The sequence below is a fragment of the Xylocopa sonorina genome, chromosome 5 (assembly GCF_050948175.1).
Source record: "Xylocopa sonorina isolate GNS202 chromosome 5, iyXylSono1_principal, whole genome shotgun sequence".
Classification (NCBI taxonomy): domain Eukaryota; kingdom Metazoa; phylum Arthropoda; class Insecta; order Hymenoptera; family Apidae; genus Xylocopa; species Xylocopa sonorina.
The window spans coordinates 10116278-10142892 of record NC_135197.1 but is presented as its reverse complement, the minus strand read 5'-3'; the positions used below and the strand labels follow the sequence as shown (position 1 = coordinate 10142892).

The 26615-nt window shown below is 46.5% G+C and overlaps 1 protein-coding gene across 3 annotated transcripts in view; it reads left to right on the top strand.

Moving 5' to 3' along the window:
• Positions 1-26615, top strand: part of Dgk (diacyl glycerol kinase 1) — a 67090-nt gene that overhangs the window by 22662 nt on the left and 17813 nt on the right. For all 3 annotated transcript variants that reach the window (XM_076895978.1, XM_076895977.1, XM_076895976.1), the window contains exons 2-3: positions 8648-8776; positions 10607-10695. In XM_076895978.1, coding sequence (XP_076752093.1) covers positions 8713-8776; positions 10607-10695 — 153 coding nt within the window. In that variant the 5' untranslated portion in view covers positions 8648-8712. The remainder of the gene's footprint in view (positions 1-8647; positions 8777-10606; positions 10696-26615) is intronic.

Genomic DNA, 26615 nt, shown 5'->3' with positions numbered 1-26615 from the left:
ATTTCATTCACGATGAACGCGTTCAACGAGAACTATGTCGACGGAGCTTTTCCAAGTACCAACATCGATCCTCGGAATTGTTTTCCACATTTATAAGCTCGCGTTTCCATCTGCCCACTCTCCTCCCAAATTTGTCGGTTTTATTCGAATATTTGTGGAAAATGAATATCAAAATACAAACCACGTAATACATATCGCGCGGCTTCATCAGCACGAAGATGGCTTGTCACGGACTGGTGGAATATCACACAATGGAAGTTAGTGCTTTTTAGAAATCGCAAATATAGTCATCGTTAATAACAAACTAATCATCAAGCTAAAGTTAAAAATACCATTCGCATTTCTCTGCGATGGAAACTACAAATCGTACGCAAAAGTTCACAAGGGAAGAGCTAATTGCTTTCTCTCTCCTTTTTTTTTACCGGACAAATATTTCATTCCGTCTCGCAATGACCGCACCTATGTATACGTTTCGGCAACATGCTAGCGCTTTAAATGGTGTCCCAGCGAAATTTGTCTGGGTGCATCGCAAGCGTCCATTGGAACTTTCACGCTGGCAAATAAATTCCACTCGTTCTCCAGTACGTTCGCCAGTCCGACGACAGTCGACGAGAGGCCCGCACCCTTCATTTTTAATTAAATACTCCCTGACCCCTATCCCCACCCACTGCCTTTTTCTACTCTCATTTATTCGTTTCCTCCGTGTTTGCTTGTTTCATTTCTCTCCTTAGTTAATCCTATTTTCCCTATCATTTCTCTTCGCTCTTGATTTTTTCCAGCCTTTTTTGTATATAATATTATCTTGCGGCTGGCAATTAATCATTCTCGTTGCCCGTTGCGTCTTCTCAAAGTGCCCAAGTTGCTTTCAGAGAAAGCACTTCGCCAAAGACGCCAGCCGAAGATTTGATGGTGCAATTCGAAGAAATTTGCTTTGGAAAAAATTCCACCGGAGATGTTCGCGAGTAATGAAAAAATGTTTACTCTCGAAGCGGAATCCCTCGGGGCTCCTGATACCTAAGACAATTTTCATTGAAACTCCGGATTAATGTCTTTTCCTTTAGAAACCTCCTGTGTATTTACCTTTGTCACGTGACGATCATGGTTTCCACCCGCAGTTTATTAAGTCTTCTCGACAGACGTCCCATTTTCTTTCTCTTTCCCTCGATCGCTTCAAGCGCCATTACGTAGTGTGCTTCTCCTTTCTCTCTCTCGATATCCCACGATATCTCCGCAATCGTACATTCGCCTTTTTCTCTACCGCGTTCCCATCCCTCTGATTGCCCCCGCTAACCTATCCAGTTTGCTCGTTTTTTTCCGCTTGTTCCCTCCGCATCGATCGCGGCGTATAATCAGCGGTACCGGAAGTAGAAATAGCGACCGACTTGTTTTCCAGCGTGTACACGAATCGAACGAGAAAAGGAGAGGGGGAGGGGAGTCGTCGATTCTGTTTTTATAAGGCAGAGGCAATCAAGACTGGGGATATGCCGACGGTACCGGTTTCCTTCTCGTTATTCGAGCATTTTCAACCGTCAGAGTGGCCTTTTTATCTTTTCCGTTCCCATGATCGCTTCGAACGTTGTTTGAAAGCTTCATTTCATCCGTCTGAATGTCTGCGGTTCGTTCGTTCCCGTTCGAATATATTTTTGTGGCCCGAGCGCATCAATTCGCGGTTATTTTTACAAATAAACGCTCTATTTGCGTACACGCGGAAGATGCAAACACTTTCGAAGCTAAACGTTTCCCTGTTTGCTTGCTTGGATAGTGGAGTGGTTATAGCGCACTCGGACGTTCAAATATTTGCCGGCATTTGTCGCAATTAACACGTTTCGAATGTGTAAGCGCCTCGGTATTTTTGTAATACGATTTCACTCGAGAACGAAGGTACGCTAGATAATTGGAAATTTTGTTGAGGAGGGCGTAACGCTTCTCGTCCCGTAATGGTCTTTTCTGCAACTTCAGCAGGCTCTTAAGTTTTCGTCTCGCAAGTATCTTGCAACGTGCACACCCACGTTGATGCTGGCATTTAAATTGATATCGTCGTCATATTATTTTAGTTCCCTCGGCACTACGAACGTACGAAGTAACACCACGCGAGTTTTTACCAAATCTCTCGCCTCGGGACATCCACGAATCTCCCCTGTGTTAATCAATCCCCCGGGACTAGTATTCAATTCATTCGTTTTCCATCGTCCATACCCACTCGCGTGCACGAGCCATCGAGCCTGATTGAGGCTAATTTATTTCCCCACCGCGTAAACAACTTCCCGTTGTTCGAACGGCGAACGGAAAAATGGCGACGGACGAACCTCGCAGGGTCGAGGGGGTGGATTGAAATCGTCAGTGCGTCTGATCGAAACGGGGCGCGACTACTGCCCGTGAAAAAGGAAACGAGGCTCGATTAAAGGCAAACAAAACGCGCGACTGCATAACTACTGCCGAATTTCCATCCGTTCGATAATTGCCTCGATAATCGAAAATCCACAACGAGCCTTCGTTCCGTTCCGTCCCGTTTCCGTTTTATTTAGTTTTGCTTCGAGCCCCTTTCTATGCCTCTCTCTCTCTCTCTCTCTTTCTAACCCTCGTTCGCTCTATCTGAATAGCATCGACAGCCCCGCGTAATTTCTAGGCCAATCGCGATTTAACGAAGACGTTCAAGCACGCGAAAGAAAATGCCCGGCTCTTATTACCCAGCTCGTGGATCTCATTTTCGCATAACTCGAATGGAATCCTCTAAATGTTTTCTATTTTCTAATTTCGCACCCCGAATTCCACTCACAATCACTATTGTACAAGCTCATCTGGCTTCGCGTCCTATATCCGTCCCTTCTTACATCTACCCAGCGATTGTTTCGTATTCCATGGTGTCACGCATAATCGCACGTGAAAGTGATTCGATTGTTCCGGCAACATGGCTGGAACAGTGAATCTTCGTTATCGAGCATGGGGCACACTGCTCCGCCATGCTCGTGATCACGGAACGACGCCTTAGGTGCTATCGCATCTTCGTTAATCCGACTAATAGTAGTTTATTAACGACCATTACCCTATCCTACAGAACGATGCTCTTCTGCCGACCCTTGAGTGGGTTTCAGCTTGTACAGGAGGGCCGACACCCAGGGATGTCCGCGTTTTCAGAAACGAGCATTCGTTTCTAATTAGGCAATTTGGGCTCCAAACTATCCATTCATCACGTAATTAGTTACAGTTTAGTGTCTAAACTTGATGAAACTGATGTTATCCTATCTCTGATGTCAGTTTATTTAATGATGATTAATTAAACGCCCTGTTTCGTAACGATTACTCGCGTAAGAGAAGGTAAGGGAACAACGAAGAATTGATTGTTCCGGTTATTGCACCTAATATTTTAATTGGAGCGCAGAGTGCAAGATACTCGTGTCGAGCGGCCATTTAGTAAGAATCTAATTAGAGATATCCCAGCGGGTACTTTGCGTAACGATCCTTGCGCCAATGAAGCTTGTTGCATCTTTTTTTACGTTCCTTTCTATTTCTCTTCTTTTTTTTTCCTTTTTTAATCGGGCCAATTACATTTCCGTCGATTATCTCTTAATCATATCGTACATCGTACTTTTTCAATGTTCGAGGATGTTCCATCGAAGCTTGACGTCGTGCAACGTTAAAATACTTTTGGAACGAGTGGTTCGCGCCTCTCTGTTATAATTTGATCGTGGACGTTATTAAACGGCCCGTGAAAGCTAATTTACAGGCAAATCTTGTTGATGGGAATCTACGATGTAACGAACCACCCCCAATATTTGAATCGATAAATTTTTTAGTAACCCATGGTTGGGTGCAATCGTAACTTCGTTAGCGAGATGAAATACCAACGCTTATCATCTACCATTATAAAGTGCGCAATAAAAACAGCCACTCGTTATCGCACATCTACTCCGTTCTTTTCTCTTTTTATATTTTCAAAAAATATCCTTTTCTTTTCGGGTCGAAACAGAAATAATAGCTTCATGTCGCTGTTAACACACGGTTATATTCAGCCTATGCTTAGTCAGCGCTGAAATTGGCTAATTTAAGTAATTGAAACGAACGGTGAAGGTGTAATTAGTACCCTACGCCTTCTACGAAGAAACGAAGCTTGTATTAAGAGAAACAATAACTAAATTGCATTTGCCGTGGTGCGTTTGCTTGTCGAAGCTAATTGGCCTCCCCGTTGTTCGTTTATCTTCTAATCTAAGGTACTCGCAATTATTTTTCGCACCGACGGAAGCTGCACGAAATACAGATTTAAAACGTTGAATAATACATCGAACTATCTACGACGGGTATGAAGTATAAAGGGACGTTTGCCGCGTTCGATATTCAAAGATGTTCGCGGTTGTTACACGGAATACAATTATGGACACGCCGATACGTAGTTACGTGGTTCCGTTGGAAGACTTTCAGTCACGGAATCAACGTAAGTTGAGGTATTGTGTCATGCATTATGTAATAGGAATCTGCACCTTAATTTACGTGACGTGAACATAATTGCAATTAGTTATCAACGCCCTTACCATTGCATTATCACGGGACAGTAAGTTCGCCTGTGGAACCCGGTATCTGGGTTAACTCAATTAAATCTGTGATCTAACAAATTGCCACCGCTGAACTGCTTCTGAACTACCGAAAGAAGAATAAATTACCGGGGATAATAGAACCAGGAGCAGCACCAATTTTTTCTTATCAAATCTTTATCACCATTACCTTTCGCCTCGCATCGATCGACTTTCACGACTGCGATCGGAACCGAAGCCAAAAGCGGCGCGTTACTAATCACCTATCTAAATTATTTATTCTATCGGCGGATAAAAGCTATGTCGGCTGTACGAATTCTACGTATCTCTGGTTAAAACTTTCGTTACTTCGATTACAGGGATCCTCAGAATCCTCAGAACACGAGCGAGAAATTATTTCCTACATTTTTTCTCACTTATCGTTAATCGATGTTCCATATGCACTTTTCTATCCCTGCAACCCTTCCACGACGACTGCGAACAGCTACTGCGAACGGTAGATTAAAATCTATCGATCGCGAAACGAACACGTATGGAACGCGATCTCTTCCTTCTCCTATTCTTATTCATCACGTATTATTCCAACGTTTTCGAGTGTACACAGTGCCCGGCTTATTCGCGAGGTGCAATCCGTAGGAGAAACGCGCGATTGAATGCGCCACTTGAATACGCGACACGCGGACTTGCTCCAGCTTCGACAGCCGCGTCGATCGATTTAAAATGTCCGCATATTTTCCCATCTCGCCATTACCCGCATGATATACCGCCAGACAGTGATACCGTTCTGAATGTATACCTCGTGGAATCGACAGTTTCCGCGTGTGAACGGAAAACTTGTTCGCCTAATCGACGTTTCCACCGCCCCGTCGCGTTTTGCCACCCCTGCCCGATCTCCCGAGGAACCGTCACCATTTGTTTTAATCCGTTTCAACGAGATTTATCTTGGGTATTACAGAATGTTCCTCGTGTATCAAGCTTGTCGCTCCGCAATGCGAAATTCAGCTTCAATTCTTGGGGGCCAAGGGACGCACGTTTCTTTGACTCGAAAGTGGCACAACCTGTTGGAACTAAGTAATTAGCGAACCGTGCCTTTCATCTTTCTAATTAGGGGATTACGTTTTCCTGGTTTTTTAATGCGTTTCTTTTCTTCGTAGGCGGAATTCATTAGGTGAATGTAGGTTTTTGTTGATTTTAAGTGTTCAAGATTTTGTTTCTCGATGTAGGGTTTACACGGTGTTCAATATTCTACGCTATTTAATTTGTTAAGTATTTTTTTCTCTCTAAAAAGGGCACAATGGTCTTAGTTAACATTCGCTCGCCATCGTATAAATTTCATTCAATTCCTGAGAGTTCCTAAGTAGAGAGCCGAGTGTCCATTGTTGCACACTTATGGGAGTTTTTGTCTCACGGTGAAATAAAGTGCACCTCTGGGTCTGGCTTCCAGCGGGGTGAAAAATAGAGCCTCGAAACCGATGGCCTACATAAAAAGGACAAAACGTTCGCTTCGTAAGATCGCACTGCTCGTAGATCCAGCTGATCAAGTATTTCACGATGAGTGAAATATTGCCCGCCGGAGAGGGCCCTCGAACGGAGGAATTCGCAGCTGCTCGAGAACTATTCCACCCCGTGGAACTTGGTAAAAACGGAAATGATACTCGAATAAAAAATGCTCTCGCTAATTACACGAACTCGACGAGAGGAACTTTGTGTCGAGATCAATCACGTAATATTGCCAGGTCCACTCTTTTTTTTCCTTCTTCTTCATCGTGAAACTTTTATCCCGGTTCCCACGAGCTCCGAGTAATTTCGAACAGTTTTTATTCTGAATGATAATGCGAGGTAACATCATTTCCTGATCGCATTCCAATATCTCGATCAACTTCGAGCAACTATTACTTTATGATAATTTGGCTGATCAGTTCCGTGCTCTCGAACCGCGAACCGTCCCCAACCCCTTCCAACGGGACGAGAGCGGGAAGGGGAGAGGATTTTTCAATTTTCGGACTTGTTTGCACACGTGGATAGAATTCGTGACTGGCATTCGTACGTTCTCTCTTTCTCTTCGCCCGTTAAATATAGTCCGTCGACAGTGCAGGTTTATTTCAACCCCGTATCGTCCTCGATCGGTCGCGGGCAACTTCCCGATAAGACCGACAAACTCTCGCGTCGCCGTTTCTCGCTTCTCGCCCGACAAACTTCATCGCGTATCTCCGTGAAAACCGGCAACTTTCCGAATATTTGCCCGCGGACCGGCAATTTCACGCTCGAGTCGCGGTGCCGCTTGTCAGACGAGCGTTTGCGGAGTTTCGAAATGCCGCCACCGTTTCGCTCCCTCGAATTTGGACAGAGAGGAGGGAATTAAGTTTCCGTGGAGAACCTGGTAGGCCCTCTAAAACGTGAAACGAACGTCGGAAACTTTCCAATTTCTTCTGTATCAGCTTCGACAGCCATTAACTTAACTTTTCTACCTTTTCGTCCCGATGTTCCCACCATCTTCGCTGTCACACGCAGGTACAGCAATTCCACGGTAATTCCTGTGAATCCGGAGCTGTTCCAAAGAACTCGAAGCTCGAGGATGTTCCACTATGACTCTTCATCCTTCTTCTCGTACTTTTGGTACCATAACTTGAGATTCTACTCTGTATACAGTTGATTAACATTTAAAAACATGGGATGGCACGGTTATAGCACTGTTAAAAATTTCGTGCACACGCCTGCTACGAGTCTCTATGGAGAAATTATTCTAACGTTTCGCAAGCGTCTCGACTGTCTTTACCCAGGGAATTGAATGGTTAAAATACGTTACGACACGTTTGAATAATTCCTCCATAAAGACACGACCGTGTATACGAGAACTTTAATAGCGACGATCATGTAATCGTGTCCATTTCTTACTGTCGAAACGGTCCTGGACTCGCGCCTTGCTCCATTTCGCGTGGATACATCGTAGAAAGGGGATGTGATACGCGGAAGGTCTCCTGGAAAAAAAGCAAAAGGTATATCCGTGCGAAATCCTTTATGGACCGACGGTCGTTGAGTTCGCAAGACGCACCGGGCAAAGGCTTTCAACCCAGAAACTCGTTGGAAAGATAAAGCTGCCGGTTCGAGAGGGATGTCGAACGAAAGCAAAGGGGTGGGAAAATCTGCTTCGACGAATTTCCTTTGATTTTATCGTTCTCGTTGGCCGATCCTGATTTTGCCGCGCGGATTAGCGGATTTCGCGGCTCCGGAAAAAGAAATTAACGAACGCGCACGACTCGCCATTGCTGTTAGTCATTTATTGAGCAAATAATGGCGGACGTGGAAGCGACCGGGGTTTACGAGATAATTATCTGACGTTTATCAGATAATCGCGAGCGGATTTTACGCGCAATAACACGCGTCCGTTTGAAATTTGCGAAAAGGTTCATTTTGAAAAATGGAAATGGAGGCTGATATTCTGACGCGTGGTAAAAGGATCTCATTTGTCGCGTAGAGCGAACGTTAAATTGCGGCGGGGGTATTTTGTCGCTGGCCCTAAGACTGTCAGAAAAATGGGTCGTAACATTTTATACGTATGGCAGACAGCTTACGCGTAGAGCGGTTAAAGTGCTACGGTTGCTGGAAAATTTTTAAATGCATTCTTCGCAGTGAACTCGTTTCAGAGATAATTCAGACATGCGGTATAATAAATTCCAACGAGCAATTCCAGCGCCTAATTAGAGGTACCAATGAAATTTTCCAAGGAAATTGGTGAAAAACGTTTGAAAAGATACGAAACTCTAAATTCGTTTACTAAAGCGGACGATCTACATTTATAATTAGACTGCAGTTGCTTATACGCGTGTATAAAACAAATGAGGATATACTCCCTCTCTCTCTCCCACTCTTGTTAGAATATTTAGATACGAGACCGCGCGCCTTTTTACTGCAGCTACAATATTTAAAGAGCGAAAAGTACGTCGTTTCGCGGCACTAGAAATATTTATTGCATCACTCGAACGTATCAAGCACCCTGTGAGTGTATATATTTAAACATTTTCTCGCGGTTTATTTACGACACCACTTTTGCACGCGAACGTCTCCCAAGATGACGGAATCGGAAAGCTTCCCCTCACACGGTGATATCTTTCCATCCGCAGGTGACGACTTTCAGCAGCGAACATCCGGGCGTTCGTCCTGCGGGAGACAGAGACCAGAAGTAAGGATGGCCTTTCACTGGGATAAGCTCTCACCGGCGGAATTTCAACAGCTCCAGGACCTGGCAGCTTGTAAGTAAAAAGCGAAACAGCCGGCTGTCGCCGAGTTTTGCGACAGTCAAACTCTGTTACCGAGACGGCACGAGTTCCGGGGCGGCGTCGAGGGTGCGGATGAAACGAGCTGTCGATGCACCCGGTTCTCACCGGCGTGATGCACATTTTTAAAGGGAAACCTTGCCGCTTTTCCACTGCTGGTATCCATTACGAGCTCCTGACAAACGTGTTCGCTCGATGGACCATCTGAACGCGACGGATTTTTCTTAATAAATATACGAAGATACGTTGCAAAATTCAGATCCTGAACTGTGCTCTCGGAAGTAATTGTAACGGATAAATCGTTAATAAATTAACCCTCGCGGGATCTCGACGGACGACCATGGATCGTCGTGCTCATTGTTTATGGAGTTATGGTAATTCGAGTGACATCGTCTGGGAGGAAGTCAGATTTATCGTGACCGTGTCGCGGAATACGATTGTCTCGAGGATAAATCTCAAATTTCTAGGACACGTTTTTCTTATGTAACCCGTGTAAAGGGAATTGCATTTTTTCTCTATGACGTGTCTGACTATAGCCGACCACTTCCACTATATTCAGTCGTTCCGTTCGATGGTTCAGCTTCGTGCACAATTCGTGAAGAACCTAACCCTATCGTTAATTAACCGCACGCTAACGACCACTAATCACACGACTAGTCCGCAAATTGGTAATCACCGTTCCCTCGGACGTTAATTCGTACAACAAAACGCTTTCATCGAGCGTAGAGAGGCGAGGGAAAAGTAGAAACGCGATTGCCATCCAATTAACCCCTACGTCGATTTCCCATTTTTGAACAGAGCCACCATCAGTTTTTCTGATTTCCAGACGGAAACACGATTCTCTGGATGGGAAGGTTAATCAGGCAGCTGCGCTCGCCCGCGATCTATCATCGTCCTCGTCAATCGGCCCGAAAATAGTCGCCGCCTAAAAATACCATGCCCGTTAAGTGCATTATGACGTCGACGCTGGTAGATTAGGCCAATGGTCTCCTATTATTAGTCAATTTATCGGCGTTGTTTTCTCCGCGAACAACTGAATCCCAGATGCCAGTAGATCGATCGCGTTTTCTGTCCGCTTCCACTCCCGCCACTCTTTTCTTTTCTTCCTTATCACCGGATCCGGTCAACAAACTGGATGAGAGGACACTTTAAAGTTCAAGTTCGTCGCGTCGTTTCTCTCACGATTTTTTCCTCGAATTGAAGCCGCGAGAGACATCGCGAGCTGTTGACAGTCGTCCCGTAAAATTCTTTCGAGCAACCCACGGATAAACACACATTTTCGTCTCACTGGGGATCACCGACGAAAGAAGGGAGCAGGTCGGCTAATACGTGGTATACGAGCACGTGACGGTTCTGCTATTTTTGAGATCAGGAAGCAACGCGTGCCTTGGGCCTGATTATTTCACTGGTTTCGCCTCGCTATATTTTATCGAGGCTGCGATATTGGCCTAGAGCTAATTATCGTTCGCGGATGGTTCGTTCGGTGAAGTTAGCAGCAGCAGAACGACACGGGAATCATACCGCAACGAAGGAAGGAGTTGTACAATTAGAAAGTTTGCTCCAAGTTTGTTAATTAATATCATTCGTTGTGGTTTTTAACCTTTAGTGGGTTTTGGTATAATGTCACGGAGAGCTGTATAATCTTGGTGCGCGTACTGGGTCGGATTTAATATTGTTGCGCGTTCAGAGTTCGGAAGTTCGCCTAATTCAACCGTTACGATTCAGTTCGAAATTGCATTTTCTGTTCCGATAAACAGGAAGTTGCAAGCCGGAAGTTCACAATTGCTTTTAACTTCATTGTTTCAGATTCCACGCGAAAGCTACAGGATGTCCTCACCGAATTCTGCGGGTCAAACACTACGCCCAGCGGTGCGTCGAAATATCATCCAGACGGGGTAAGTTTCACCGTAATTCCCCCGTAAATTCACCTGCCGAGCCAGCGATCGTTTATACGCTTATTAAAGTCAACGCGTGCATCGATCCTCTAATCTGATTTTATTACAAGCCTGTTTTCGTCCTGTACCGTTTTCTCAGTCTCTCTCGAACGAGAGGATTACCAGAAGAATTCTAATTGAAATAAAATATCGCCGTCGACAATCCGTCGTAAAAATTAACGAGCCCCGTCCGGCGTTCGAAATTCAAAATAAATTATCTCCCGAGGGACGACGCGATCGATAATTACGAGGCGTAATAACGAAAAATTATCGAAATCGTTAACAACGAGAAACTGCAGACGCTCGAAGCGATTTCACTCGAATTTCCACGTCTCCGAACGGCCTTCATTAATTCTTGGCTGATGTCGCGCGAAGAAGATGCGATCCGGCTGAATATTTCGAATTTTCCACCGCGTAAATGAAATAGTCGAGCGAGATAAATAACATTCGCGAACCTGTTCACTTCGCGAAGAAAAGGAGGAAAAAAACGTGGGAGAAGGAACAAAAAAATAGTTAATTGGATGAGTCAACGTCATCGCAATAGCATGAAAATCCAGCAAAATGGCAGACGATCGAATAATTCGCCCGTTGCGTGCTTGAAAGCTTTAATTCCCTGAGCGCGATGTAATTTCGTTATCACTTTTTTTTTTTATCGTTCGAGCATCAGTCGTTGAAAGTAGCCAACTAAATTTCCCTTCGATACGCGAAGCAACGTGCTCGCTTCTACCGTCTCGTTCTATACGCGCATTCGTGAAAATTCAAACCCATTCGTCGCAATACGAACGCTACTTTGCTACCAGCGAGCGAAAACTGTTTTATACACCTACTCGATACTAAAATATCTGCTCGCAAAGTACGAAAGGGGCTCGAGTTAGGTTTATTCACCGACGGGCATTAAAGTACGTTCAGCCAGGGCGAAGTATTGGACGAATCGAGTGAATAAAGTACGAGATCGTGCGCAACTCGGCGATCGTAAAAGACAAAGTCACCGGTCAGAAACGCGTCTGCGTAGCTTGATAACGTGTTTCAGAGAACCACGCCGCTGTTCCGCTGTTCGATACAATAGGGTTGCACGTATTTACACAGAAGCGGCGCGTAGGCGTCTGGTGTACACCCACACGCGGAGGGTTACCTAGAACGTGTTAGCATGGATCGAGGAAACGCGCGTCCCATAAAATCCCGAACTATTCCTGTGGCTATTACAGTGGGAATACGTCCGGACACACGTGAACAGGTGCGAGTTATAGCGAGTTTATACCGCCCGCGGATGTGTCCGTGCCTCTTTACAAGCCGCGGCGTGTGCTCTGTTCTCATCCCCGAATCGACACCACCGGCTGCGAATCGAGATCGTTCGATCTCAAACGCGAGATTCGTTTAACTTTCAACGCGTTTCCCGGAGAACAAATGTGGTTCGTCGAGGGAATGTTGGTTTTAATCGTTGATCGATCGTACGTGTTCGATGAGACCTGTTTACCGATCAACTCGCCGTCCCGTGCTTCCTTTACTTTTTTATTAAGGGAATTCGATATCCGATACTTGACGCTTCATTTACTTCGGATTTCTGATTGTCGTCTAAAATACAACTACCCCGTCGTGCGTCAATTTTGCTCATAAATCCGTTGGCAATGAAAAGTTCAGCTACGAATAAATCAACGGGCAGGGAACTCTAGAAATTTTGGCTCGTCGATCATTCCGTTTCGATAATTTCCATCACCGCTGGAAATTTCCAAATCTGCAGCGATATCGAGGCGCACGGTGTAAAAAGAGGCGTCTGGTCAACAATAATCGTTTATTACGAGAATTCATGATGTCAGCTCCAGGCAGGATGATAAAACAATAAGGATGGAGGTTGCTATCGTGGTTGACACGATGGCTGATAATGTTCCTTGGCTGATGGATTGTCGTGTGGCGCGTCGGCCATAGGGAAGCCGCGTGAAAGACGAGTATACATCGTTATCCGGCACCAGGATAACGATCCTTTATATCGAGCTTGCTTCCTATATATTTATTTCCCTTCCACGGTTACGTTCCAGCGTGCCCCGTACAAATGTTACGCAACCGGCTCCATCGTATCCCGCTTCTTCCCTATCCTTTTTCTCCCTCCATTTTTCATCCTGTTTATTAATCGACTTCCATTCGTTCGGTTTTATTAAGTCGATGCGCCGCTCTCGTTATGCGAAAATCGCTTCGGTTTAATTACTCCTGGCTCTCTCGTCGAACGCGGCAGGGGCAGTCGATGCGGAAAAACTCCGAAAGGGGATTTGTTAGGCGCCCCACGTGGATACCACTCGTGTCCCTCTATTTTCACCGCGTACACTCGCGCATGATGGATAGAGAGACACACGTGGATATAAACGAAGATAGAGGATTCTTTGATCGCGCGAAATTACCTCTGCCCGCCTTTACTCACGAAAGCTCGCGGAGCGAGAAAGAGATCCGCGAGCGACCGACTTGGAATCACAGGAAACAGCATTCGCTGGAGTTAAGCGATCGTCGATGTAACTCGAACCTTCCTTCCTTCGGAAGAATGGCAGGATACACGGGAGGAGTTTCAGTCTGTTAACGAAGAGCGGAAAACAATTTCGCGGATAACGAATCTTTCTGTAGGACGTGGAACTGCGTGGAAGATCGGAACAATACGGTTAAATTAGTCCTCGTTTATATCAGATCGCGGGTCCGTATTATTTTCTGCCAGTAAACGACGTACCCGGAGTTTCGATTATTCTACGTCCGATGAGTTTCGCTTAAGAGCGTGCAGTTAACAGGGATGTTATTTCACTCGAGATATTTAATCCACTTGTCGCGCGCGATCGTTTCGTCGTAGCCAGTTTAATTTCCTCGTTTAAGATCAGGAACGCGGAGGAATGATAGCGGCGCTTTATTTCCTTCAATGCGCCGCTGCATTCGCGATTTCCATTCATGTACACAGCGGTGCAACTCATATTGTGCGAACAGCTTTCAACGGAGCTGTTGTTTTCCCTTCCATCGCAACAACGGACTCTCCGGGAGCGAACTACCCTCAGGTTTTAGCTGACTAACGAATCGCAGTGCTCTAGCGCCTATTCTACTCCCTGGGCTTAACTCCCTCGGGGTTTTCCGTCCTCGCAACCAAAGAGGGAGTTACCACCCTTATAAACCGAATTAAAAATTGGTACCAAAGTTTAGAATACCATTAAACGGGAATTGTAGTATCTAAATTGAAATATTCTTAGAGAAAAAGGGCGACGCGGTCCAGAGACAAAGCTCAGTAATTTCAGAATATATCAGCTGAAGCTAGACCATGGGAATTCCTCGATAAGGTCCGAGAGGAGACACGCGAAACGCTCGAGCCCGTCGTTCGTAACACGTTCGAACGATTTCGCCCTTTCTGCCGGATCACCGATCCCGAGTCATAATTGAACATGCCAGGCGTGGTTAACTATTCTGCGTCGGTCACGATCGACCTAAAATCTCCACTCTGGCCACTGCTAAGAGAATTCGATTCGCTCTGTCACGCCTTCCACGAATATACGCTATTAATTATGCACGCTCGAATCAGGATATTCGCTCGGACAGGATTAGTACGCGTTAAGAAGTACGTACCGCATGGTGTAAAGTTGGATAACAATGGAGATCGCGTCGTTCATGGATCTGGCGGTAATTCGACGAATTCTGATCATGTTTAGAGTGAAGTCATTTCCGAAAAATAATATGTTCGCATTGGTCGAGCTCAAGTAGCTCGAAACCACTTTGTCACTCGCAAACCTGTTTTTTTCGAATTCAAGTACGCTCTCGAGTGCCTGTCGGGTCTCGAACGAAGCACAAATGAATTCAGAATTTTTCCTGCGCCAAAAAACGACTCGAATATAGTAAAAATTGGTATGTCGCGTGCTAGAAGATCATTACAGAGCTTGAGAATGAAACATTCCTGGCTACTATATGTCTATACAAGCTTCCAATTTGATTGGTTGGCGTCTCGTTTGATATCACGAGCAAGCGATCGGAGCGGACCAAGGTGACACAAGGGACGGAAAATCGAACGCATCGGGCGAGTGAAACACAGACGGATCGGCCGTTCGCGTAAGAACGTTCATCAAGTACCCGCAATTACACAAGAAGTCAACTGGTGCCCGCGTAGTTTCGTTTGTGCCGGCCTATTCGATCGCATATTTCCGCCATTAGCTGGCCAGTTATGCAGAGAAACGCCCCATCGAGTATCGACTGCCGCTCGACTATTCTGGTCCCGATAATGATTCCCTGCCACGGGAAATACGAGTGGCTCTATCGAAACTCGGTTGGCTGGCAAAGCAGCTTACATATCGCGCAGTCGTTCACGCTGTTGAGCACGATAAATCAGCTTTGGCAGAGCGGCCGGGTACCACGGCCAAAGAAAAGCCCCTTGCCCGGCCCGTATTCGGAAAAGCTAAGCTGTCTCTGTGTGTAAATGTTTCTTTGACGAAATATCGCCTCGCTCGGAGGTTTTCAAAGGGGTTCGCGGGAGTTGAGATTTCTGTCGCGATACGTGGAACGCGGCGTATCCGTCGAGACCAATTTCGACGTTTATCGGGGCGGTTCTCGTATCGGTTTCACTAGTGCGTAATGAATAAACAAACCGAAAAGCGAGTAAACAAGCAAACAAGCCTCGAAAGTGAAAATAAACAAGTGGACGTTAACGAGCGAATGAAAAATTAAAACGGTCGGAAATGGGTCACTCTGGACGAACGAGGAATTAAAGATCCGCGAATCCCGGCACGAACAAGAAACTAAGTCCTCGACGAAGTCAGCACGCTAGATGGAAGATAACCGACCGGTAGAACCGAAAACTCGCTCTTTTTTTCAGCGGACTATCAGTTCGACGAACGGAAGTCGCCGCGCATACGGTGGAGTTTTTTTTTTTTTTCTCTCTCCTGGTGCAACATCAGAGCGCACCAGGTCGTCGATATCGAAATCCAATTTATTCGAACAAAGGGACCACGAATCTGGCGCGCGCAAGGTGTTAAACTCTTCGTCGGTGGCTAACTCGATGCCCGAGTCGAACAATTTAATCCTTAAATAATGAACCCTTGGCTTCAATTTCGACCCTTGCAATTAGCGACTTGACGCGAGTAATTAAGCATGAAAACGGAATAACTGCGACGGAATAACCGGCGAGTAATTTCGTAAAATTGGAGATTAATGCTCATCACGAGCGACGTCCAATTGGATACACATTCGGCTGGCAATCGAACGAAGAGGGCCCAATTGGCCAACCACCGGGGATGCGAAATATCTAAAAAGATTTAACTGCTCGTTCGTGAAACGATGTTTCTGCTCTGGCTACGCGCCAGAATCCATCTGCGTGAAAAATCGCGCAGCCTGGAATCACGCTAATTTCCGTTAATTTCGTTCGCGCTCGCGGCGGAGTTTTCCGCGCAGGGTGAGACCGCTCGCTCGGAACACGTGGCTGAAAGTCAAGCGCGGAGTAATTGAGCGGGTGATTAAGGAACCGTTTGTTCTCCGTCGAACAAACGAGCCAGTGTCCTGATATATAGTAACTCGGGGCTTACCGATGTTTCAACGCGCGTTCATTCAGTCGGCGCTTTCTTACTCTTCGCCGATGATTTTGGCCAGGCATCGTTGGAAAGGGGTGAACGTTGCGCCGGTGGGGATCAAAACGATTCATGGTCGTTCTTTCGGTGCGTTGCGAATGATTGATTGCGGCTGCGGTGTAGCTGGAAGTTCCGCTATTATGTCTTCGATATGAAGTTTGTAAAGTGGATAAGGGTGGTAAATTTATTGTTGGCGAAGTTATTAGTAATTCGGTTAGGAGGAGGTACAAGTGAAATAAATGTACTTACCCATTTAATGGTTGGCATAGTTTGGCGTGTAGCGGGTCAATTAAATTCTGCGTATACTCGAATAATTTCGTACACTCATAGAGTATCGGCGCGATGTGTACCGAACGTTATCAGGGAACGTTCCTGCAAAATATTCAATTCGAACAGCCGCGATGTATTTATTTTTTCGACGTATTATTACGAATAACAGCTGTGTATCTCGAACGGTATAGCGAATGGAAGTTTGGTCAGTATTCAACGAGCATAAACCATAATGGCTGAAAAAGGAATGTTTTTCTGCCCGTGTACAATTGTAAATTCCCCCGTTTCGCTTACGTTCTCTTTTGTTTCCGTTGCATTTATTTCGGTAGAATCGTTATTCACCCACGAGCATTCGATTTCGCCCGGACCAAGCAACGACCAGACACGCGGCTACTTCGGGGATAAATAGAAAGGAACCGTTTAGATCCATTTTATTTCTCGTTTCGATGATTTAACCTGACCACCCGCGTAACCAACCTCCGTTTACGCGCAGCCTCTATTTATGTGCCGTGACGAGCGGAAGAGTTTTCCCGTGCTCGAAAAAATATTCGAAAGCGTAGGAACGGAAGGGCGAGATACGGAAGACAGAAACTTGGCTTTCTTTCGAAACTGTTGTGGAAGAACCTGGTAAAAGTTTCGATGAAAGGGCGGAAAAACGAACGAGACGCCAGCTTCTCAGGAATTACAATTTTTTATTCTCCCGACTCACGTTCTCGGCGCTCTCGTCATTCGTTTCTCGGGAAATTCTCTCTCGCGTCGGTAAGAAGCAACCTCGTTTCCAACAGTTTTCACCTCCGGCCGTACAATTCCGCGCAACCGGATCCCCAAACGGCGTTTCGTCTAATGTTTCTCGCGTTTAGGCGATTACGGTAGCGCGCGAAACACGGATAAAATTCGAAGGAATAATCTGCGGTTTCATTCGTCTCTACCTTGGCCAGCCAGCTTGGCTGTATTATTTCCCCGGAGTGAAGTTACGAGGTGCGATCCCATTGTCCGTGGGAACGTGATAGCGTCGAGACGCGAAACGCCGGTAACGCCGCAATTGCCGTTCCTAACGGGCGCGCGTGCAGGCGTCGTTAATTTCTTTAAAGAGGACCGATCGGTGTAAACGATTTCACTTTCGCCGCCGTTTCGTCGAATCACCGGGACGTGGCTACGCTGTTAACGCGATCGGGCCACGAGCGATTAATCATACAGATCGGCCTTTCGCACCCTTTGACTCGCCAAGGGTGAGAACGGCACAAAGTGACCGTCGACGGAAGATGAGACGCACCACGTGTATTTAATTTATTATAAGACGGTTATTTCTGCGAAGAAAAAATACATTTTGCTCTTGACCCTTACTCTGACCTTCTTCCGCCCCATTTCCTTCTCCCTCTTGCGCCGATTAACCCGCTATTTTGCCTCGACGGGCCTCTTTATAGAACTATCGATTTATTTCACCGTGCGTTGTGTCCCTTTCCCTTAGAAAATTTCGCCTCGTTAACGAAACGCCGGTTGGCCGGCTCTCCAAGTCAGGTCGACGCGAAAGTTTCAATGTATTTCGAACGTCGTATGTAAAGAATTCCGAACGACGGCCGCTCGGAGGGCTTCCACCGCCCAGCCCGAGGAATTTCTCAACGTAAAGAGAAACAGTTCCGCGGGGCGTAGCTATGGATAAACACAAGGGAAGATGAAGAAGAACCCTAAAAGAAGCGGTTCGTATTCTATATCGGGCCACGAACGCGATATTCTCGTCTAGAACCGGTGCTCCTCCGAAAGTTTGGACAGGAGGAACGCTATCATCGTGTATCATCTAGAATTACGATCACGCCGTTGTATCCGGTGATGCAATCGCGATCCCTCCGGTTGTATCGTGGCTGCCGATGGTGATAAAAACAGAGTCGACGAGAAATTGATTGGCAGGGAATAATAACGAACGAAATACCCGATTCGCATCGATCGGTCGATGGACCAACCCGTGCACATATGAACGTTCTTACATTATTTCGCAAGCGATACCAACTGTCCCGCGAATTTTCCAAGTTAAAGTCACTCGCATCGAATAAATCGAAGCTGATCAACGACGACTACTTTCCGATTGGAATTCCCTTTGAATAGAGGCCGGATTATATTCTCCGGCTTTTCGCGGTATCACACGGCACGCAAATACGTGATAACCGGCTCCATCCGTACGGCCTAATTAGGCTAATTGCGGGAAGAGATCTCCCCGGCGAAAGTAACACGGCCCTCGTCGACAACTTTCGGATTTAACGAACTTCCACCATGGCAGATTATTAAACGAAACAAGAGTTCCCCGCCCGTTAGCCTGGCCTTCGGATTCGTCCTCCGGCGAAGGGTGGCCCGAAGGACGCGTGGCGGAGGAGGAAACAGGCAGGGGCGGTAAGGTAGGAAAAAGCCGACGTTCGTGGACCGCAGGGGTGCGGTTGCCTAGCTACTACGTGACGTCACTCGTGACGCAGTCGAGCGAGAGAGAAGGAGAGAGAGAGAGAGCATCCGCAACGGGATCGACGAGGAGGAGGCGAGATAGGGAGCGAGGTCGACGCGTCGTTATCCACAGGGGGTTGGGAACTCTGCGAGAAGGTGGATTGACCAGATTACTCGTATCTTTTTTCGGGATCGGGCCTCGTCCCCCTCTCCTGCCACCGGATTAATTTCGTCTACGGCTGGAAGGGCGGATGGGATCGTGAAACACACCGGCCGCGTGGATACGCCACCGCTTCCGGTATGCCTGTAATTTATTAACGGCCCGGGGAACCCGGTGGGTCGCGAGTGGTATGGAACGGTGAACGGGCAGACGTCCGATCGCAACCTGGAGCGTACTACTGCATAGCGGGGAACTAATTTTTAACGACCGTGCATAACGGGCACGCGAGAGGGAAATCCTTTAAGACTGGTTAAACTGGACCTTGAGGAGAATAAATTTCAATTACTGCGCTTCTTTCTGCGCTCTATTTTTAGCCGTGCAACGTTTATGGAGAAAATTATAATGGAGGTATCAGGTTGGTTTATGTACTCTAATGGATTTTCTTTGTACACCTGCGATATGGTGATCGAGAAGTTTCACCTGCAGGGGTAGTGAAGGTTTTTGTTTTTTCAGAAAAATATCGAGTAACGCGCGTTGATAGTATATGTAAGTGTCTTATAGAACCTCCAGGAGTTATTAGTATTAGCTGGTATCGGAAAAGACGTCGATGTCTGACCATATATTGATAAATACTACTACCGCTCCGAAGCGAAGTTGCAAATATTGAAATTTTTCGAGAAATTCTTGGTTTAATACAAACAGAAGTGCGTCCAATATTCAGATAACGTAGGAGCGCCGGCATTGTCGTGGCGCTGGGAGGAATTCTTCGCGACCTCGGAATCATACATCACGTTCGGACATGCAAAAGATCCCAGCCCCGGCAGGGGTAACTTCTCGCCGTCGCGAGGCGAAAGAGCCGACGGATATTACATTTTCTCCGGGTCGTCTCATCTTGCCTTCCAACGATTATGGCCACTGATGTCAAGTTATTCACGCTCGATGAAGCGTATCGCGGTCCCTCGTGTTGCTTCTGAAAACGATGATGAAAAAGACGAGGCGCTTAAGTTAGACGCCTCTCTCGCTGCTTTCTTTGGGATTCACTGTCTGTGAACACGTGTGAACACACGCAGCCTCCATAAGCCATTTATTACGTCGCGCATTCTACACATTTTTTATCAGATCGATATGGATACATATGTTGGCGCCATTAAGACGAGAGGGAGAGAGAGAGAGAGAGAGAGAAATCGTAGGACGAGACTTTTATTAAAAATGTTTCCATGGAATTCTCTGTTCGCGCACGACCGTCGTCCATATTCTTCGCTGTATCGCTTGATTTCCCAGATGATTCAATTTTTTTTTTACACACGTCGGCAAATTAATACAAGTAGACGTAGAAAAGTCGCTTTTGTTTCATACGTTGTAGCTTCTGGGAAATAATTACCTGCTCGCGCACGCGGGCCCCTCGGAACATCGTTGAAGAAACCGGGCCACGTTGGACAAGTGCGTCATCCCGTCCAACTTGGATACGTATGTAAGTCGAGCGTATCTCCCTCCGCAGCGTGCGGCACGAGTGTCGTTTCCGGTTGAAAACTCGGGGCAAACTCGGCACGGCTAAGAACACCGGCGGTTTGTTTTCTCACGCTTCCCTCTGCGATACCTTTCATTAAAGTTGAGTGCAAACAGGCCCGACATTGCGTTGCACTGATAAAAGTACGCAGAGTAATGGATTGGAAACGACGAGAGGGATGATAATGGAAATGATAATAATTGAAACACTTTGAGCGGGATGAAAGGCGGTTTTAACTACAGCCTGTTACCTAGAGCGCTTCTTCTCTTTTTACGAGAGTAATGGAAAGTAAGTAGATCTCTCGAAGGGAATTCGAAAAAATAATTCTCAGATCAATATCACGGAAAAAATCTTCAACGAACAAAACAACCGCCGTGGTTGCGCGTGCGTCGTTACGTTAAATCGTGATTCGTCCGCGATATTCCGCGCTAATGAACCGGCAAGTGAACGCGTCGAACAGCAATCGCGATTAAAAAAAGTCGAACAAACGGGAAAATTACGGGGAAGCGACGTCGATTCACCGGTTGCTACGTTTCGCGAATATCGAGTGTGCGAAAAATACAGACCAAATGACAATGCGCGAGTGTGTGCACATGGCTGCGTGCACCGCGAAGGTTGCGGACAAAAAGAGGGGTGCATGATTGCACGGTATCGCGAGCTCGTCGATAAGTACGCCACCGAGGGTGAATCGAACGGGGAAATCAAGGAAGAATCGCTTCGATATCCTTCCACAGAAATTTCTGTCCCGACTAGGGACAAAATTCCAAACAAAACAAGATTGCGGAATATTCCGCAAACTCGATGGTAATACGAATTTCTGCAGCACGGAACGATTCTAGGGAAGACCAGCATCGGTGGGAAGAACATATGGAAAAAAGCATAAAGGAAATATCGCTGGAATCAAGGTAGAAACTCTCGAAGACGCGGCACGCGGATTTTTCTTCTCCGCATGGAAAGAAATTGAGGGCGGCAGGTACTATAGATGGGTGAAGGAGCTGAAACAGGAGCTCCGAAGAATCTCTGCAGCGAAATTTACTATGCAATTCCACGGTACGGCGGTTGGCCGTTCGCCTTGCCCTTTTCTTCCTCCACCTGTTTATCTTTGCCCGTCTTTGCTGCTTGTTCCGTGAATATCCGTTTCTGTAGAGTTTTACCAGTCACGGGACAATATTTACCAGCCCCCCTGTCCGGAGGCACGCTTTTTAAGGCGCGGTAAAAGGAGCAAAGGAGAAAATTAAAGCGGCGCCACGTGAAACGCCCGGCTGACCCAACACGACCTAATCTCCTTTCTTTATTACGTTCCCGTAGTAGCCGCCGGTGGTGATCTCGATTGTATCGCTGTACGCATCTGCTTTCTCTCGTGTGCGATTGATTAGTCGATTAGTACGCTATTCTTTGTACACGGTTCAATCCCTAAACTCTCCTGAAGAGTTGGTTCGTTTCTCCTCTCTTCGAACGCTGCCCTATAACCGAGTTCTGTACTAAATACTCCGATGTTCTTTTTCGAACCTCTAAAAATTAGTAGGAACAGTGAAAGCTCTTTCCCGCGAAACGGTCTGTTTTTCAAGACGATTAAACAACGGCCAAACGGACGGACAGGGAAAAAGAACGAGTTAGCCAGAAAAAGTACGTAGCATTGTGTGAAGAACTGGGTCGACCACGGCGTTCGCCTTTTTGCGCGAAAAAGGATTCGCGATAAAATAATTTAACGATTTTCTTTCAAACGCGGCGCACTCGGCGAGGAATAAAGAACGACGAGAAGCAACTGTGTACGGAATTTCCTCTGCGCCCGACAACGAGTCCCGTAATTAGGCGAACGACAAGTGGCTGCGATCAAAAAAGATTTCCACTGTTAATTGGAAACAGTCGACGAGCCACCGCACGAGGTAAGTCGCCGCTAATCAAGATGCTCCGAATCCATCCTCCGCCCGTTCTACGTTCGCCACCTTTTATCGTCCCACTGTTTTACCAAGACGCGAACGATGAAATTGAAACAAGAGGAACCTCTTGCCGATTGATCCGCGGGAATGCCGCGGTCGATTCTCGAATCGGAAGGGAACGGGTCGCGGAAACGCAGGCGTTTAATGAGCGATCCAAAGAACGTATTTCGAATCTCGTTCTACGCGCCGCGCCGCCTCTTCGTACGTAAATAAACAGATATCCTCTTTGTTTTTCTGGAGAGGCGCCAGGCTTTTTATGAAAAATGGGGTACGAAATGTACAGGGTGTTCCGAAGCAAGGGATGAGGAATTTAGAAGAGTGCCGGACGCTCGTAAAAGTGGATGGAGAGCATTCGAATGAAATGGACCAGTAAATCACTCATCCGGGGAAATAAAAACGGGTACTTACTACAGATTAAAATTTCATTTTATAAAAGCGTAAAAAGACTCGGGAACTCCCGCATATTTCACCACAAATTTTCGTCCGTACCTTGAGCAACGGTTCCAAGCCCGAATAATTCGTTGCGACTATCCAACGAACCCCGATATAGCCGTCCTAATGTTTACAGGGTGAAACGAGTCTCTAACTGCGTTTCACTCTTTTTAGTCGGATTTATGAAAATATGGATTTGCATAAACATCCCCGGTTTATTTATAACTAATCTAACCTGGCCGACGTGATTTCAAAAGAACTTCGCGAAAACGTTCTTCGTTGGCAACGAAAACCGCGTTATTTTCGTGTATCGAGCGTGGAAGCAACGAGGTAAATATCTGTGGGAGACGGACGGTGCGAGAAAATGATGCAGTGACGTCATTGCACAGATGCACACCAGATGCAGCGGTGGGTGCACCGACCTTCGTGCCGTCACCCCGTGCTCCGCAGCCCGTGACGTCATAGTTTTCACCCTCCACCTTCTCCTTCCCGCGCAAGTTTCCATGGGAACAGTGACGTCGTAGTTTTTGGACCGTGAATTCGCGTTGATCTCGGCCGGTGAACCGATATCCCCGTTTTATCGAACGCGTCGTCTTCCGTACAGGAACAAACGGACTGTGCAATGAAACGACCGCCATTTTGCGTAATATTCCCAGGATAGAATCGTTCCGGTTGAACGGAGCAATTAAAACGCTTAATAGACTCGATTTTGAGTTATTCGCATAGGGACGACGTCTCTACTAATTCACGATGTCTCGAAGCGGCGACATTTCCAAAATCCAAAGAATCGCGAGATTCTCGTTACGTCATTCACTGTGGCGGCAAATGAGCGACATTTCCACGGCGCGAACAGTGCTCTCGAGAGTTCCCTGCTTATTTATAAACGTTGCACCACGTAATTCAACGATCCCTGGAGAGTTCTCGTACCGCGTATTCCATTGAGGAGCGAGCGCGCGGAAGGAGCGGTTCAAGCGCGCCGGTAAAGTATCATCCTCCCTGAACGTCGATATATTATTGTCGAAAACGTTCTCTCGGATCACGATCTTATAGCCTGGACGTAACTATTGCCCTCCTTCAATCTGACAGCGCGTAATATGCGAGGGATCTCGTCGATCTCTGCAGTCACAAAAATAGGAAGGCTTTAGGGGTCACCGTAAGAAGTTTCCGTCGCGCGCGATTTCATGCGCCACACGAGACGCGTTTAACGCGTCGATCAATGGGAACAGATTTCTCGTAAACATGGGAGGAACGGTGTAAAAGAAGAGCCGGAGAATACGCGCGATATGAATGTATACGCGACGGGATATCTTATCGGAAAATCAGGATGGCGGATGAATGCGTGCGCCGAATAGTGCGTACTACACCGCGTATCCGTCGCAGCGGAAACAAACAGAGAATCGGAGTTATTTCCAGAGACTCAGTCGGTCCACTGTATATTTAGATGATACGTACCCGTCTATCACGCTGCGTACGAACGCGTGTGCCTACGTAACTATTCCCTTTCGAGTGACGCACTCGAGGAAGGGTGCCACTGACCTCCTCAATAAACAATGCAACAGAAACGTTTGAAACGCGGAAAACGTGTGATTCCTCCCTCCCTTAATTCGCTGACGCAAATAGTATAACACGCAAAATAGAATTCTCCGAGCTCCTAGTGAACTGTTCATAAAGTACAAATGCGATTCGTTCCGTTACGGACGTAGGCAGGCCAACCCCGTAAACCACCACTTGTGGTCTACTGCTGGAATTTACCACGCGGAATCCCAGGAACGAGAACTGTCCAATAGCCAGCATTCCGATGAAAACTTGGGGGAAAAATTGAACTTTCCCGGTCTAGCTTCCGGAGAAAATTAGCAGACCGCTCGGAAGCAACATTCACGGCCTGTAAACAGAGTCAATGGTGCGTTTTCGGTTTTACGTATCGTACCTTTTTAAATCCTGATATACAGACTATTCTTAGCCCACCCCCTCCCCTCGATTTCAGTTTATTTGAACGTTTCTAAACGGGAGGGGGCAACACTCACAAATGGTGTCTATATTTGTTTTAATCAATCTAAAATATGGTTTAGACTGTTCGCCGTCCGTCAACGCGTCGATCTTTCGATTCACGGACTTTTCACGTTTTCTATCGCGCGAAACAAAATTGTGCCTAGCTTCCGCAATTTTTCTGTTCAGCTTCGATCTCGATGCGCCGAAAGTTTGCTTCGTTAACTTACATCACGTCCCAAGACGCGCGAGTCATTTTTATTCCACGCAAGTAACATCGAAGACAGTCGAGTTCGAAAATTTAATTGCTGTCGGAAGATCTCTGAAGAGCGCGGGCCACCTCTCTCTCTTTCGGTGTGCTACCCGTGACGATATTGAATTCGGAGGGCGGGAAATTCAGCTTCCGCTCGTCGTCACCCCCTTGTCGAACCACTCTCCGCGCGAGAGCTACTTCGACGTAATCCAACGGCTATTGGCTTAAAAAGTATCCGGGGATACTTTACTCGGTTTCTACGAGCACTCCAACTATATATAACGCCCCAATGAAATCGATGCCTCCGATATTGCCGAGCGTTTAACCGTATCGAGTTCCTTCGAAAGATCATAGATGCTGTAACTTTCCTCCATATCTTATTCACGGATCCCTCCCTTGAAACTTGGGCAAAGTTCGCAGGACACACGAGCACTTCTCGAAAATAACAGATATTTCTCGCTCGAGCGACAAACGACGCAACCAGGCGACACTTTATGAAACCGTTCGAGTAGAAAGAGTGAAGAACCGCTTCCGACATAAAGGGAAACACCATCTAATGGCTTCTACTTCGACGTCGTTTAATGAACACGCGATGTATTTGCGAAACCCTTTCGAAACGACGATGCACCAAAGACAACGACCCAGAAGCGATGCTTGAGAGGACTCGCGATCAAAGTTTGAAGTTCCTCAGGGCGCAGCAAGAGAGATATAAATCTCATCGACTCAGAAGGGTCGCCAGGTTCATACGTTGGATAAAATATGTGCTCGTAGAAAGGGATCGAACCGAATTATCAGGAATTCCACTTTGGGAGACGTTAATGTCTAATAAGAATTATCGGAGGCTACCTCGTAGAGGCGCGTAATTTAATCGTGATGCATTGAAACTAGCAAATTCAACGACTTTTTCGTCTGCACTGTTTTGAGAAAGTAACTTGTTCCAATGCAGCGCGGAGTACGATTCGGAACACAGAGAACACGGAGAAACGAGTCGCGTTAGTTCGGTAACGGGAGCAACTAGAGTGAGACTCGTTATCGCGTTTGCATTGCAATTGTTCCTCCGTTGAACGTGATATCGAAGAGCACGTGCATCGATCCGCGAGACAACGTAAAGAATAAATCAACTGTACAGTGAACAAAAGAAAGCGTTGCGGACTTATTCTGTTCGGGATACAAAAGAACGCGTTTGAGATAAAGGAATTACTTTGTTCTCAGCTCTGACTTAATATTATATTATTTTACAGACAAAATTTGACTGGAAAATATTGAAACATCCTATATCGTAGCCAACTCCGTCGAGTTTAATAGGTATCTGATAAAGGAAGCTCGAATTCTATATTTC